General features: G+C 32.0%; 2 protein-coding genes across 2 annotated transcripts in view; one reads left to right on the top strand and one right to left on the bottom strand.

Annotated features, from left to right (window-relative positions):
• The window catches only part of LOC100183050 (proteasome adapter and scaffold protein ECM29-like), a 30,409-nt gene that overhangs the window by 10,059 nt on the left and 8,230 nt on the right, over window positions 1-12,120 (top strand). The window contains exons 20-30 of the mRNA XM_018811893.2: window positions 1,092-1,255; window positions 1,885-2,115; window positions 2,882-3,002; window positions 3,491-3,701; window positions 3,953-4,070; window positions 4,556-4,726; window positions 9,497-9,748; window positions 10,121-10,245; window positions 10,750-10,858; window positions 11,192-11,389; window positions 11,854-11,947. Coding sequence (XP_018667438.1) covers window positions 1,092-1,255; window positions 1,885-2,115; window positions 2,882-3,002; window positions 3,491-3,701; window positions 3,953-4,070; window positions 4,556-4,726; window positions 9,497-9,748; window positions 10,121-10,245; window positions 10,750-10,858; window positions 11,192-11,389; window positions 11,854-11,947 — 1,794 coding nt within the window. The remainder of the gene's footprint in view (window positions 1-1,091; window positions 1,256-1,884; window positions 2,116-2,881; window positions 3,003-3,490; window positions 3,702-3,952; window positions 4,071-4,555; window positions 4,727-9,496; window positions 9,749-10,120; window positions 10,246-10,749; window positions 10,859-11,191; window positions 11,390-11,853; window positions 11,948-12,120) is intronic.
• Window positions 4,769-6,979, bottom strand: LOC108949504 (complement C1q tumor necrosis factor-related protein 1-like). Its single transcript, XM_018811925.2, has 4 exons — window positions 6,767-6,979; window positions 5,988-6,205; window positions 5,599-5,745; window positions 4,769-5,219 (listed from the first exon to the last, which is right to left on the bottom strand). The coding sequence occupies exons 1-4, from the start codon at window positions 6,915-6,917 to the stop codon at window positions 5,040-5,042; spliced, it is 696 nt and encodes a 231-aa protein (XP_018667470.1). The 5' UTR covers window positions 6,918-6,979; the 3' UTR covers window positions 4,769-5,039.

Here is a 12,120-nt window from a genome sequence, read left to right as displayed (position 1 = left end):
TAAGCTAGAGTACGGCTGCCTAATTTTGATGGGAAAGATGGGACACCTTTTTATTCTATTTTTCGTCTCATTTAGTAGTACACAAAAAAAATTTAAAGAATTATAAAACCATTTCTACGCAACTGCTATAGAACCTTGGGGGTTTAGGAGATCGGGACCCCCCTCTTTAAACCAAAAAAAATTAATTAAAAAACATTTTTGTTAAAAAATATTTGGTTAAAACCCCCCTTATTTTTTTCTGGCTGTGCCACAAACTACATGTGTTTTCTCACATTGCAGTGACATCAGTAAAAGAAGAGAAAGACTCATTACTTGCCGGTTCTGCTTGTTTTGCTGTCGGAGAAATTTCACGAAAATCTTCATTACCTCTACTACCAGGTGTCCTACCACCGGATGGCGCTAATGAGGAGAAGAGTTCGGAAACTGATGAGTCATGTAAGTTTAAAAACTGATAAGTCATTTGATATTGAAAAACTGATGAGTGGTGTAAGTTTGAAAAACTGATGAGTCGTGTAAGTTTGAAAAACTGATGAGTCGTGTAAGTTTGAAATACTGATCAGTCATGTAAGTTTAAAAACTGGAATATGATTTAGGTCGATGGTATAGCTTTTGACGTTGTGAACATTACCTTTAATTTTAGTTCCTAAAATGTGTTTCTTTTGGAAGACATGTCAATTATAATTGCTGCCCCGTTAACAATAAAGTAACTTGTTTTAAAATTTAATTTTTGCGTGGATTTAAATGTTTTCTAAGAAATGATTTAAATTTAAAAAAAAATCTGCGAATGGCATTGGCACTAATACAATATGATATCATTTCCAAAACAAACTATAGATTTTCCTAAAATAAGTTACCAAGATTATTCAGAACAATATTGGTAAAAATTTCTGGAAAATTTTCTTGAAAATGCGTTTTAGGAGATATGTGTCAATTATAATGGCTGCATCTTCAAGAATAAAAACAGCTTGTTTTTATACTTTTTGAAATGGGTTTTAACATTTTTTTAAAAATGAGAAAAGTTTAAAAAAATCTGCTGGTGTTTACACTAATACAATAATAATATACTGTGTTAAAACATATTTTTTCCATAGTGACCAAGTACTGGGTCGTGCAGTGTTTATCAAGTCGTATCAACAACAACACTCTTCATGCTTTGAGGGAGAAAGCTGTCATTGCACTTGGCATGCTACCTGTAGGAGATGGGGACTTTCCCCATACTGAGAAGATCTTGGAAATCTTGCTGAAATCATCAGAAGTATGTTTTGTTTTATTTGTTGTTTATGGTGGGCATTTTGGACATCTAGAAAAAAATACTTATGGTGGGCATTTTAGACGTCTATAAAAAAAACAGAAAAAGATAAAACCAAAAAACTTGTGTTAAAATCTAAAAATGTTTTTGTTCAAACTTTGCGTTGTATTTGTCCAACCTGCAGGATAAGAAAAGTTGCATTCTGGAATTATTTTTGTTTAAATATTTTTGTCGTAACCTAATTACAAGCTTCAATATTATTGGCTTTATTGGACTGCATCTGCAAACGCACACAACGTTAAATACACGAAGCGCACAATATATACAACGTAATTCTAAGGTACTACATCCATACTCAACACAACAACCTTCGCATACTATTACTATAATACAGTGAACACTGCAGCACGATAAGTCTAACACAAGGAAAGAAGGACACGCGGCAGCAAGACAACCTCGGGCCACAATGCTTAGAGCGTGCAAGTCGCGATAAGTGTACAGTGAGCAGACACGATAAACAGTTTACAACAATTATATTTTACTTTAGACCCTGATTTTACACTTTGAATGTTTGTAAAATTTAATTTTAAAGTTTAAAAAAACATAATTTAAAAGTGTTTTTTTTAACCACCTAGATAAAAAACGCAGAATTACATTTCACGGTTGGATCCGCGCTGTGCAATGCTGCTCTTGGACCTGAGGCTCCTGCAAGGATTAATAGATGGACGGGTGCTCCGGACACAAATGAGGTCTTCCAGGATGCAGAGGAGCATGTAGAGCAATCTAAAGATAAAGATAAACTGAAATGGTTGCTAGGGAAGATACTGAATGAGTATGTAGTGCACAGAACACCTGCAGGTCGCCAGGTGTGTAATGGTGGCAGTGGCGCAGCCAGAAAAAAAATAATGGGGGGGGGTTTATTAAAAAGAATGTCAAAAAATTATTTTTTAAATAATTTTTTCTTGGTTTAAAAAGAGGGGGGCGCGACACCGTAAACCCCCTACCCCCTGGCTGCGCCACTGAATGGTGGTATTGCGTTTGATGAAAAAATAGTATGCTGTTAAGAATTGAGATTGTATGTCTGAAAAGTTTTGTTATATCTAAATTAAAAGTTGAAAAGGTTTTTTGGATCTATTCTACATTGGCAAATGTTCTAAGCACTAAAAAATAACAAAATATTGTACCTAAAATAAAGCGTATTCTATTCTACATTGAGGTCCTATGGCAGTATTTCCCAAAGTTTTTTTTAGCGCGACCCAAATCAGAGTTTTATAAACATCTCACGAACCATGGGTAACCCTTTAGCTGGTGGCCACCTAAAATTTTGGTTTCAAAATGTTTAATGAGCCTCACTGATACCTGCTGTCTATTTTTTTTGCGAAAAAAGTTGGGCGTTCATGTTAAAAAATAACTTTGAAAATAGGCGAAAACATGCTGCGTCACCGTAATTCGCCTGACTCGCCGCCCAAATTCAATTTTGGTCTAATAGTCACCCGAATTTTTGAGTCATCCTAAAAAACTTGCGGTAACCAATACCGCGTCCACGACCAACTCGTTAAGTCAGTAGCCGAGAAAACCATCCCTTGATAAATAAGTTACATTTATTCATATTGTTGAATTATTATTTACCAGGCATCATGCATATGGTTGATGACCATGTTGAAAACAGAAGCTTGTACTTCACACCCCGCAGTCAAACTTCATCTCATGGATTTACAAAATGCCTTCACTGCTTTACTCTCAGAACCTGATGGTACGTTTGGGATAAAATATTTTTATGATTCGGTAAAAAAATCAAAATTCTTGTCTATACATTGTGGTAATTTGGAACATACACCAGGCTTTTTGTTTCCCATTAACCAAACCCAGTCTTTATTTATATCTTGTTATAGATAGTACTATGCTGGATTAGATACTGTGTATTGCTCTTTCACTATTTTAATGTACTCTATTATCAAAACCAGTCTTTATTAGTATAGTACTGTGGGGGAAGATGGGACACCTTTACCACATGATATTCAAATATCCTGATCGTGTTTTAAACAATTAACAACGGTCTATGGGAGTTGTGAGGATACCGTTTTTATAATTCTTTGAATGTTTTTTTGTTTACTCCCAAAAATGGGGCGAGAAAAATAGAACGAAAAAGTATCCCATCTTTCCCCAAACTACTTTATTACAATTTTAGGGCGATAAATTTATTAATTACCAAAATTGGTCTTTATTTATTTTTTGTCACAGAATTAACGCAAGACATCGCTTCCAAAGGATTCGGAGCAATCTATGATCTTGGAAGCGAGGATCAGAAAAAGATGTTGGTTGATAAACTGGTTGGTTCTCTCACGGGATCCTCGGAATCTAAATCTCCCGCATCCAAAGTCCGGATCATTGGGAGCGAGGGGTCAAGTCTTTTTACTGGAGGATCTGTTCAGCTGGGAAAAGCTCCAGATGGGTGGGAAAATAATATAGAAATCTAATATAGTTTTTAAAATTAAAAATAAACATTTCTTTGTTTAAATTAAACTATTTTTGGGGGCAATTTTATTTTTGTTATATATTTGGTGCATTTTAATGTTAAACACATTTATCTGATGCTGAAATCTGCAGTTTAATTTAAATCTCTCGTTTGAGTCAATATATATATATATATATATTACTACTGTCTGTAACTGTAAAAATCCAAATTTTACGTGTTATTTTCAGATCTAGTTTGAACACATACAAGGAGTTGTGTTCACTTGCATCCGACTTAAACCAGCCAGATCTGGTTTACAAATTTCTTCACCTTGCCAATCACCATGCACTGTGGAACTCAAAAAAGGTAAAGTTTTTTATTGAAACTTATCTTACTGCCTTAATGTTTTTTATTAATAACTTTTATTTATTTTTTTTAAACATTTTTTTTTCTTGAAAAAACTTGAAAAAAAATTGGGTGTGTACAGTTTCTTTAAAAATAATCATTAGTGATCAAGAGTGTGAAACAAAATTTTCTAAAACAAAATTTAGATATTATCAAAATATTTGTACTTTTATATAACATTTTTGTGACAGAATTACAAAAACGCCATAAAAATTACTGTAGGTACTGTTAGGCATTTTTCTTTTGCAAAAATATTGTTGTCAGTTTGTCTAAATGATTTGTATCATCAGTGAATGAAAGTGCAAAAAAAAGTCAGTTTTGGCAAATAAAGTATATATTTCTGTATCATTTATATATTCTGTATCCAAGCTTATACAAAGCATTTGTGCATTGAGTAATCGGTACAAGTTTAAACTTATAACATTAGCATTACATTCTACAATCAGGGTGCAGCGTTTGGGTTCCGTAGCATAGCCATTGCAGCACGAGAACAACTGACCCCACATCTGCCACAAATCGTACCTCGATTGTACCGATATACATTCGACCCTCAAACTTCTGTCCGCAACGCCATGACCTCAATTTGGAATGTAGTTGCACCAGATACAATTAAAACGGTAAGTTTTTCTACACTATTGCTATTTTTCCTATTATTTTTTTTATAGATTTTTTTATTCTTAATTTTTTAAGAGCTTGTAGGCTATGGAATGTGTTCTAGTCTGATAACTTTTTGTATTATTTTAAAAATGTCTTTTTTAGCTTTGTTAAACAAATAACATATTAGAAAAGTTCATAGTTAGGTTTTTTATTTAATTTGTACTATCATATTTTTAAATAGAAATATACAGCTTCGCAAACAAGCATTTTTGGCGGAGCATCAAAATGGTGCAAAATTTTAAAACACAACAAATTTTTGGTGAATTTTTTTTATCATTTTTCCGAGTAGAGCAGAAATCCAGAAAAAGTGATTTGCATGTCTGAGTTCCCATAGATGGCAAACCTGGCACCCTGTACTTGTCGCAACCACAGTACATCCCCCTTGCTTACATTCAGCATGATTGTCTGACTCTGCATAATGCGTCTGGGAACTGCATTTGCATAGATAATCACCTTAAAATAAAAATGAAAAGTTTTTAAAAATGTAAAAAAAATTGTAAAAATTTAAAAATTTTGTTAAACATTTTTTTAGGGCAACTTATGAAAAATCCTTAAAATATTCACACAAAAATCATTATAAAAAAGTAGAAAACAGGGTGTTTCAGGTATTGGTTGGGAAGACTTCCACACAAAGTAAAAACAAAAAAATCATGTTACTCGTTTCGCTAAGAAAAACAAAAAACACATCAAATGTACAAAAAAGAAAAACAAAAAAAAACTTCAAATGTTACCTGCTTTTATTTTAATTTTTTTTAAATTCAATTCTACCTGAGTTCTGTTTGTATTTAAATTCAACTTTTTTAACTCAATTTGTTTACAAATTCAATTCTACCTGAGGTTGTTGATTCTTCATAAGTTGTATTCCAACAAATTTATCAAGGTATGACTGCACGGTGAATGAGAAATGGTAAACACCCCCAAACTCAGCGATAAAACGCCCACTGTTTTCATGAAACTGATTCCCAACATTTACAAAAACCTGAAAAAAAATTTATATATATATATAAACATGTACCTTAAAACTGTTTTTTTTTTTAATCAAATATTGTTTTTTATTCACAATGAATATACAGAAAATGTTATAAAGGAATTTTTTATGAAGTAATTTTTTTTATTTTTCACCAAGCTGAAAAAGTTCTTCTTTGAGGAAATGTTTTTTGTAAATAAACGTGAAAAAAGTTTTTCCAATAAAATTAAACATATTTCATTTTTTCCACCAACCTTATCAAACAGCAATGGTTGCGCTGTTGTCTCGTTTCCAATTAACGGTTTGCTTCGTGCAACTGAAAACGCAGATTGTGGGGTAATAGGGGCAGGCTCACCTGTGTCCCCTTTTTCACCCCGAGGCCCAACCCCGCCCTTTTCACCTTTGACCCCTTGGTTGCCCTGAACCCCCTTTTCACCCTGGGGGCCTGTCATTCCAATTTCACCCTGATCTCCTAAAATCACATGTTTTTTTTTCACGTGTAACTAATGTACTAAATATGAAGTAATTTTTTTGTAAAAAATAGCTTTAAAAGCTTTTTTTAACAAAATTCAGTTTTTGTTGATTATTAGTCAACATAAAATGCATGGCACTTTATAATTTTTAAAATACCACAAATATACAATATCTAAAGTGTAACTACTAACTATAAACGATACTTTTTTTAAACATTTTTGTGAACACCCGTATCAAAATGCTTATTTGCATTCTTCGTCCCAAGATAGTTAAAGGGGGTAATGAATTATCATTTCTTGTATTTTTTTAAACTGTTCTAAAAAATGCACAGAAAACACACAAAACGGCACGGAAACACACACAAAAGGCACAGAAAACACACAAAAAGTACAGAAAATACACAAAACAGCACAGAAAAAAACAAAACAGCACAGAAAACACACAAAATGCACAGAAAACACAGAAAATGCACAGAAAGCACTCAAAAATCGCAAACAACACACAAAACAGCACAGAAACACACTTCAAAAAGCAAAAAAATCGCTAACATCAAACATACCCTTAGGTCCCTTAGTCATAAAATACACAGGTGTTCCGTTCCCTGGATAAACCTCATCACAACAGTGCGTGCATATCCTTGTGTTTGATTCCACCAATGGTAAGGACTTCCAACAAAAAACGATCAACAACACCAAGTCTAAACACTTCATAACTAAACTGTCAAATTTTGATTTGAAAAACTAATATTCTAGGTTGAAAAAAAGTTTTACTTTTTTTAATATAATGTAGATTTATTTTAATCTTTTTTTAAATTTTATCTAAATTGTTTTATAAAAAAAACTTAATTTTTTTTTAAACAATTAACTCTTTTTTTATAACACACCTCTTTTTAAAACACTAAACTTGTCTTAAAAATAGTCATAAAATTATTTTTTAACTAAATATCTTTTAACTAAGCTAAAACAATATACTATCTTCAAAACTACTCATATTTAAGATTTTAAGGTTAATTTCTTTAAAAAAATTAAATTACTCAGAGAACAAATAATTTCAAAAAAAAAATTTCCGACATAAAATCACTGCTACAAAAACTTAAAAATTGAAATTTTTTGTAAAAATTTTGTGATATACCACCATGTACATATACACACTATATATCAACAAAATGAAACCGGATATTCCTAAAACAAATGTCACAAATTTTCCATTTTCTTTCAATTCATGGTCTCCTGGTTAAACAAACATAAAATGTCAAACTGAAACGTGTAATCAAAGTGAAGAAATTCGAATTTTATCTTATACAGACTATAACTCTCTCATAGGTTTATATTGTAAAAGTAAAATAAAAGAATAATATTTAAAAAAGCTATACTGTCTGGCGCAGTGGCAAATTGATTAGCGTACCTGCCTGTAACCCAGAGGTAATGGGTTCAAGGCTCGTTGCTGCTACCATTGTGGGCGTATCGCGTATGTGTCCTACAGGTAATGGGTTCAAGGCTCGTCGCTGCTACCATTGTGGGCGTATCGCGTGTGTGTCCTACAGGTAATGGGTTCAAGGCTCGTCGCTGCTACCATTGTGAGCGTATGTGTCCTTCAGCAAGACACTTAACGGCAATTGCTCCAACCCAGTGGTTACTAATGGGTTGTCAAAATTATCAGCCATACATAAAAAGAATAAAAATTCTAACAAAATATTCACCTACAAAGTAACATACATGGTAATTCGTAAGCTGGCAAGAGGTGTATGAAACAGAACACCCGTGTTTAACGACTGTCATTTTCCTGCCACGCGTGGATAAAGTAAATTACATTCATTCATTCACTTAGCTATAAAACAGATTCTATTCACCACAGTAATAAAGTTCTAACTATATTTCCAACCCAAGCACTCAATCAACCAAACCCTATATTTTTGCCTCTAATATTTAAAGAACCTATTCACCAATGAACCCTTTTAATTTAATTCTGAATCTTAACTAACACCAAAACATACAACTGGACTTTCAGTATTAGTATCTGCTCACTACTATTTAATACAAAGTATTTTTTTTTCAATTTGTTAAAAATATAAAAAAATCAAAACCATAAATCACTGATTAAATCACTCTTGACAGCCAACAGTCCACAGGATATGATGATTGGTTGATGGTAGCCCTTTTTACTTCTGATAAATCCTTTAGCTGCTGCTATCATTATACGAAAAACTACACTACAGTGTTTCTGTTTTAATCAATACTGCTTAATTTTTGGTTAATGCTTTAGCAGTCACTAACATTACACAAAAACACAGCATGCGTATATTTTACTATTTTGGCCGTTGCGTGCTTTCAATTTTGATAAATCTTTTAGCTGTTGCTAAAATAATAACAAAAACTACACCTACACGTTTCTGTTTTAGCGAATATTTTGCTCTTTACTTTTTTATTAACCTTTAGCAGTTACTATCATTACACAAAATTATTTTGAGTCAAGTTTCATTATTACACAAAATTATTTTTGGACTTTATTTTTGGTCAATCTTTAGCAGTTGCTGACATTACTCCAAAAACCACACATTTTTTCTGTTTCTGATATAACCACTGTTTGCTCTTTATTTTTTTGTTAATCCTTAAGCATTTTCCAACTATTACTTGCTTTATTTTCTATCAATCCTTTTACCTGTTGCTAACATTCGTCCAAAAACCAACACACAGTGTATAAGTTCTTGTAAAAGGTGGGTAGTAATGCTGAACCAACCAACCACACATTTCCTGTATTACACAGTTATAGCTACAATACATGACTTTTCTATATTTCATAAAAATCAATACATTAAGTGCTCTTATCAGTAAAGTAATCATATGTTAAAGGACCACCATTTACTTAGTAAACTTTAACTAAATGCTAAGTTTTATGTTTTTGATGTCAACTCTGTCATTTTGAATCCCTTTTGCCATTATTTTATTGTTTTTGGTTAATATTTGAATATTAATTTCATTAAATAAGTTTAAAATCATAAAAAATTAGTTCATTTTTTGTGTCTAACAGAAATGCTTTATAAACTGTTTAAGATAACCTTGGGGATTTTTATTCTTTTTTTTGTTAACAAAAGTTTCAATGTTACCTAACTTTGCTAAATGTATCTAAATACCAAGAATAAAATCCTGTTTAATTGTAGAAATAAAAAACAAGCAATTTAGTCTGAGATATTTTAAATGAAAAATATCTAAATACGGAAATCCGATGTCAGCCATTTTTTATTTTAAAAATATTTTCAAAACTTGAAAGCATTTTATTGTTTCTTCTTCAGGTTGACGAATACTCCTCATCAATTTTGGAGGACTTGCTCTCCAACCTCACGAACAAGATCTGGAGGACCCGCCAGGCTTGTTGCCTCGCTCTTGCTGATCTTCTCAAAACAGGAGCAAGAAGACCAGATTCGGATGCAGGGATTATAACGAGACGACTTCCAGAGATCTGGAGCATCATCCTGAGAGTGAGGGATGACGTAAAGGAGTCAGTTCGTGATGCGTGTGAACAAACGTGCACTGTTCTAAAACGGGTAAAAAGTTATCAGATTTTGAATAATATATAATTTTAGATAATGAAATATGATAACATTTTCATTAATATAAAATTTTAAATAATTAAAATTTATCCGATTTTGATTGATAAAATATTATAAGATTTTGAATAATTTTTCAAACTGTTATAATAAAGAGCAAAAAAGCACCAAAAACATGTAATAAAAAGAATATTTATTGTTTTAAAATTGCATATCGGTTTTTAGCTATTTTTTATTTCTATGCTTGTTGGAAAATTTTTAGAAACTTACTAAAATATTTAGAAATAATGAAATCTGCCCAATTTTGAATATAATTGCATCTTTTTACCATTAAATATTATTTCTTATAATGTGGTTCCCATTTTCCAGGTAACAATTCGTACATTTGATGCCGAAAGTTCGGTAGAAGCAGATGAGAAAATACTTTCCGAAATATTGAACATTTTGTTGAAAGAAGGAATGACCAGTTCTGTTTCTGATGTTCAAAAATTAAGGTTTTTACAGTTTTTAAAAATTTGGTAGAAATTTTTGCCGAAATGTAGTATTTAGTCCTGAGCTGTTATGGGATATTAGTTCTGTTTTAATGACAACAGGTGTTATAAAACGGGTGTTCGTACATTTCGTGTCAGTTTATGAGTTACAATATATGTTACTTTGTGGTTGACGATTTTTTTTTATTTATGTATGGCTGATAATTTGGACAACCCATTAGTGACAGCTGGGTTCAAGCAATTGCCGTTAAGTGTCTTGCCCAAGGACACATACACCCACAATTGTAACAGCGATAAGCCTTGAATTGACTACAATGTATGTTACTTGGTGGTTGCCGTTACAATGTATGATAATTTGGGCAACCCATTAGTGACCGCTGGGTTGAAGCAATTGCTGTTAACTGTCTTGCCCAGAACACATACGCCCCACAATGGTAGCAGCGACGAGCCTTGAACCCATTCTGCCCCAGCACTGAATATTTCCCTAACTTATTTTCTTTTCTTCAGTTTAAAGACCCTTGTTGAAGTGAGTAAAGTAAGCGGTGCATTGATCAAACCCTGCATACCACAGATGATTGTGGCGTTACTGGAAGCAATGAGTGGATTGGAAGACCCTGTAAATTTTCTCAAGATATTTTTTTTTATTGTTATATTTTGTTGAAGTTTAACAGTTAAAAATTTCTTTATAGAATATATTTATACACTAACTTACAATATTTTGTTGTTAATTTTTTTGGTTATTTTAAATATTTTTTTTAATCGCAGACATGTCAACTTACAACTAAATTTAAAATAAAACTATTAAATAATCTTTTAAAAATTCTCTTTTACACAAAATATTTAATCTTTTTTATATGTATTTTAAATATTTTTAAACTCATTTTTTAGTTGCAGTCATTTTAGTTTAGGCTACCTTTCTACCCAAAAAAACAACAGTATTTTTTCACAGGTTCTTAATTACCTGCACAACAGAAGTGGTCATGTGACTCAGGACGCGCTTGACTGGGTACGAGCCGAAGCAGCTCGCAGCTCCCCATTAATGGAGACAGCTATGCAGTGTTTAAAACAGTGTGATTCTAACGTTCTATCACAACTGACTCCTACTTTGTCGGATCTTACAAAGCGAGGTGTTGGGGTGCTTACTAAGGTAAAATATGCATACATTACTTGTACATATTTCAAAAACCACTTTAAATTATTGTTATAATGACTGTACTTGCCCTGCCATGCAATGTAAATAACTTATATTTATTTCTGTGTTTTTTAAAATTTTTATTGAGAAAACGTTTTATTTTATTTTTTTTTGTAAAATTTTTATTTTGTGTATTAATGTCATAATATCCACAGAAAGTTGAGTATTTTGGCAGCAAAAAAATAAAACATTTTTTTTAAGATTTGTTTTTATGAATAAGTAAGTAGTTCATTGTGTTTTTTTAATGTTACAGTGCTATTTTAAAACCCGAATAGGGGTCTAAAGTGACTATAGACAAAACTACAACTCTGGTCTTCTTAATTTGACCAGGTTTTTATAAGCTTATCGTTAAAAAAATACTGAAATCGTATAAAATAACGAAATCGTATAAAATAACAACTCCCATATTCTCCCCATAGGCGGGATGTGCACATATTATCACATCTCTTGTTTCAATGTGTGGAAATGATCTAACTCCATATGCTGGCAAATTCATTGCAGCTCTCACACCAGGTAGATATATATTTATAGTCTATAATATATAGACTATATCTATATATAGTACGGTGGGGTAAGATAGGACGCCTTTTTGCTCTATTTTCTTGCCCTATTTGGTAGTAAACAAAGATTACTCAAAGAATTGTAAAACTGTATCCTCACGACTCCCATAGACCGTTGTAATTGTT

The sequence above is a fragment of the Ciona intestinalis genome, chromosome 5, assembly GCF_000224145.3.
Source record: "Ciona intestinalis chromosome 5, KH, whole genome shotgun sequence".
Lineage (NCBI taxonomy): Eukaryota > Metazoa > Chordata > Ascidiacea > Phlebobranchia > Cionidae > Ciona > Ciona intestinalis.
The sequence above is the reverse complement of the archived record's forward strand: the minus strand, read 5'-3'. Positions and strand labels throughout refer to the sequence as shown.

Excerpts from the sequence above, each read along its gene's own strand:
- LOC108949504 (XM_018811925.2), bottom strand. The coding sequence starts at position 6,917 with ATGAAGTGTTTAGACTTGGTGTTGTTGATCGTTTTTTGTTGGAAGTCC. Across the intron at positions 5,746-5,987 it reads AACCATTGCTGTTTGATAAG|GTTTTTGTAAATGTTGGGAA; the intron begins GTTGGTGGAAAA and ends ATTTTTTTTCAG. Across the intron at positions 5,220-5,598 it reads TGAAGAATCAACAACCTCAG|GTGATTATCTATGCAAATGC; the intron begins GTAGAATTGAAT and ends TTTTATTTTAAG.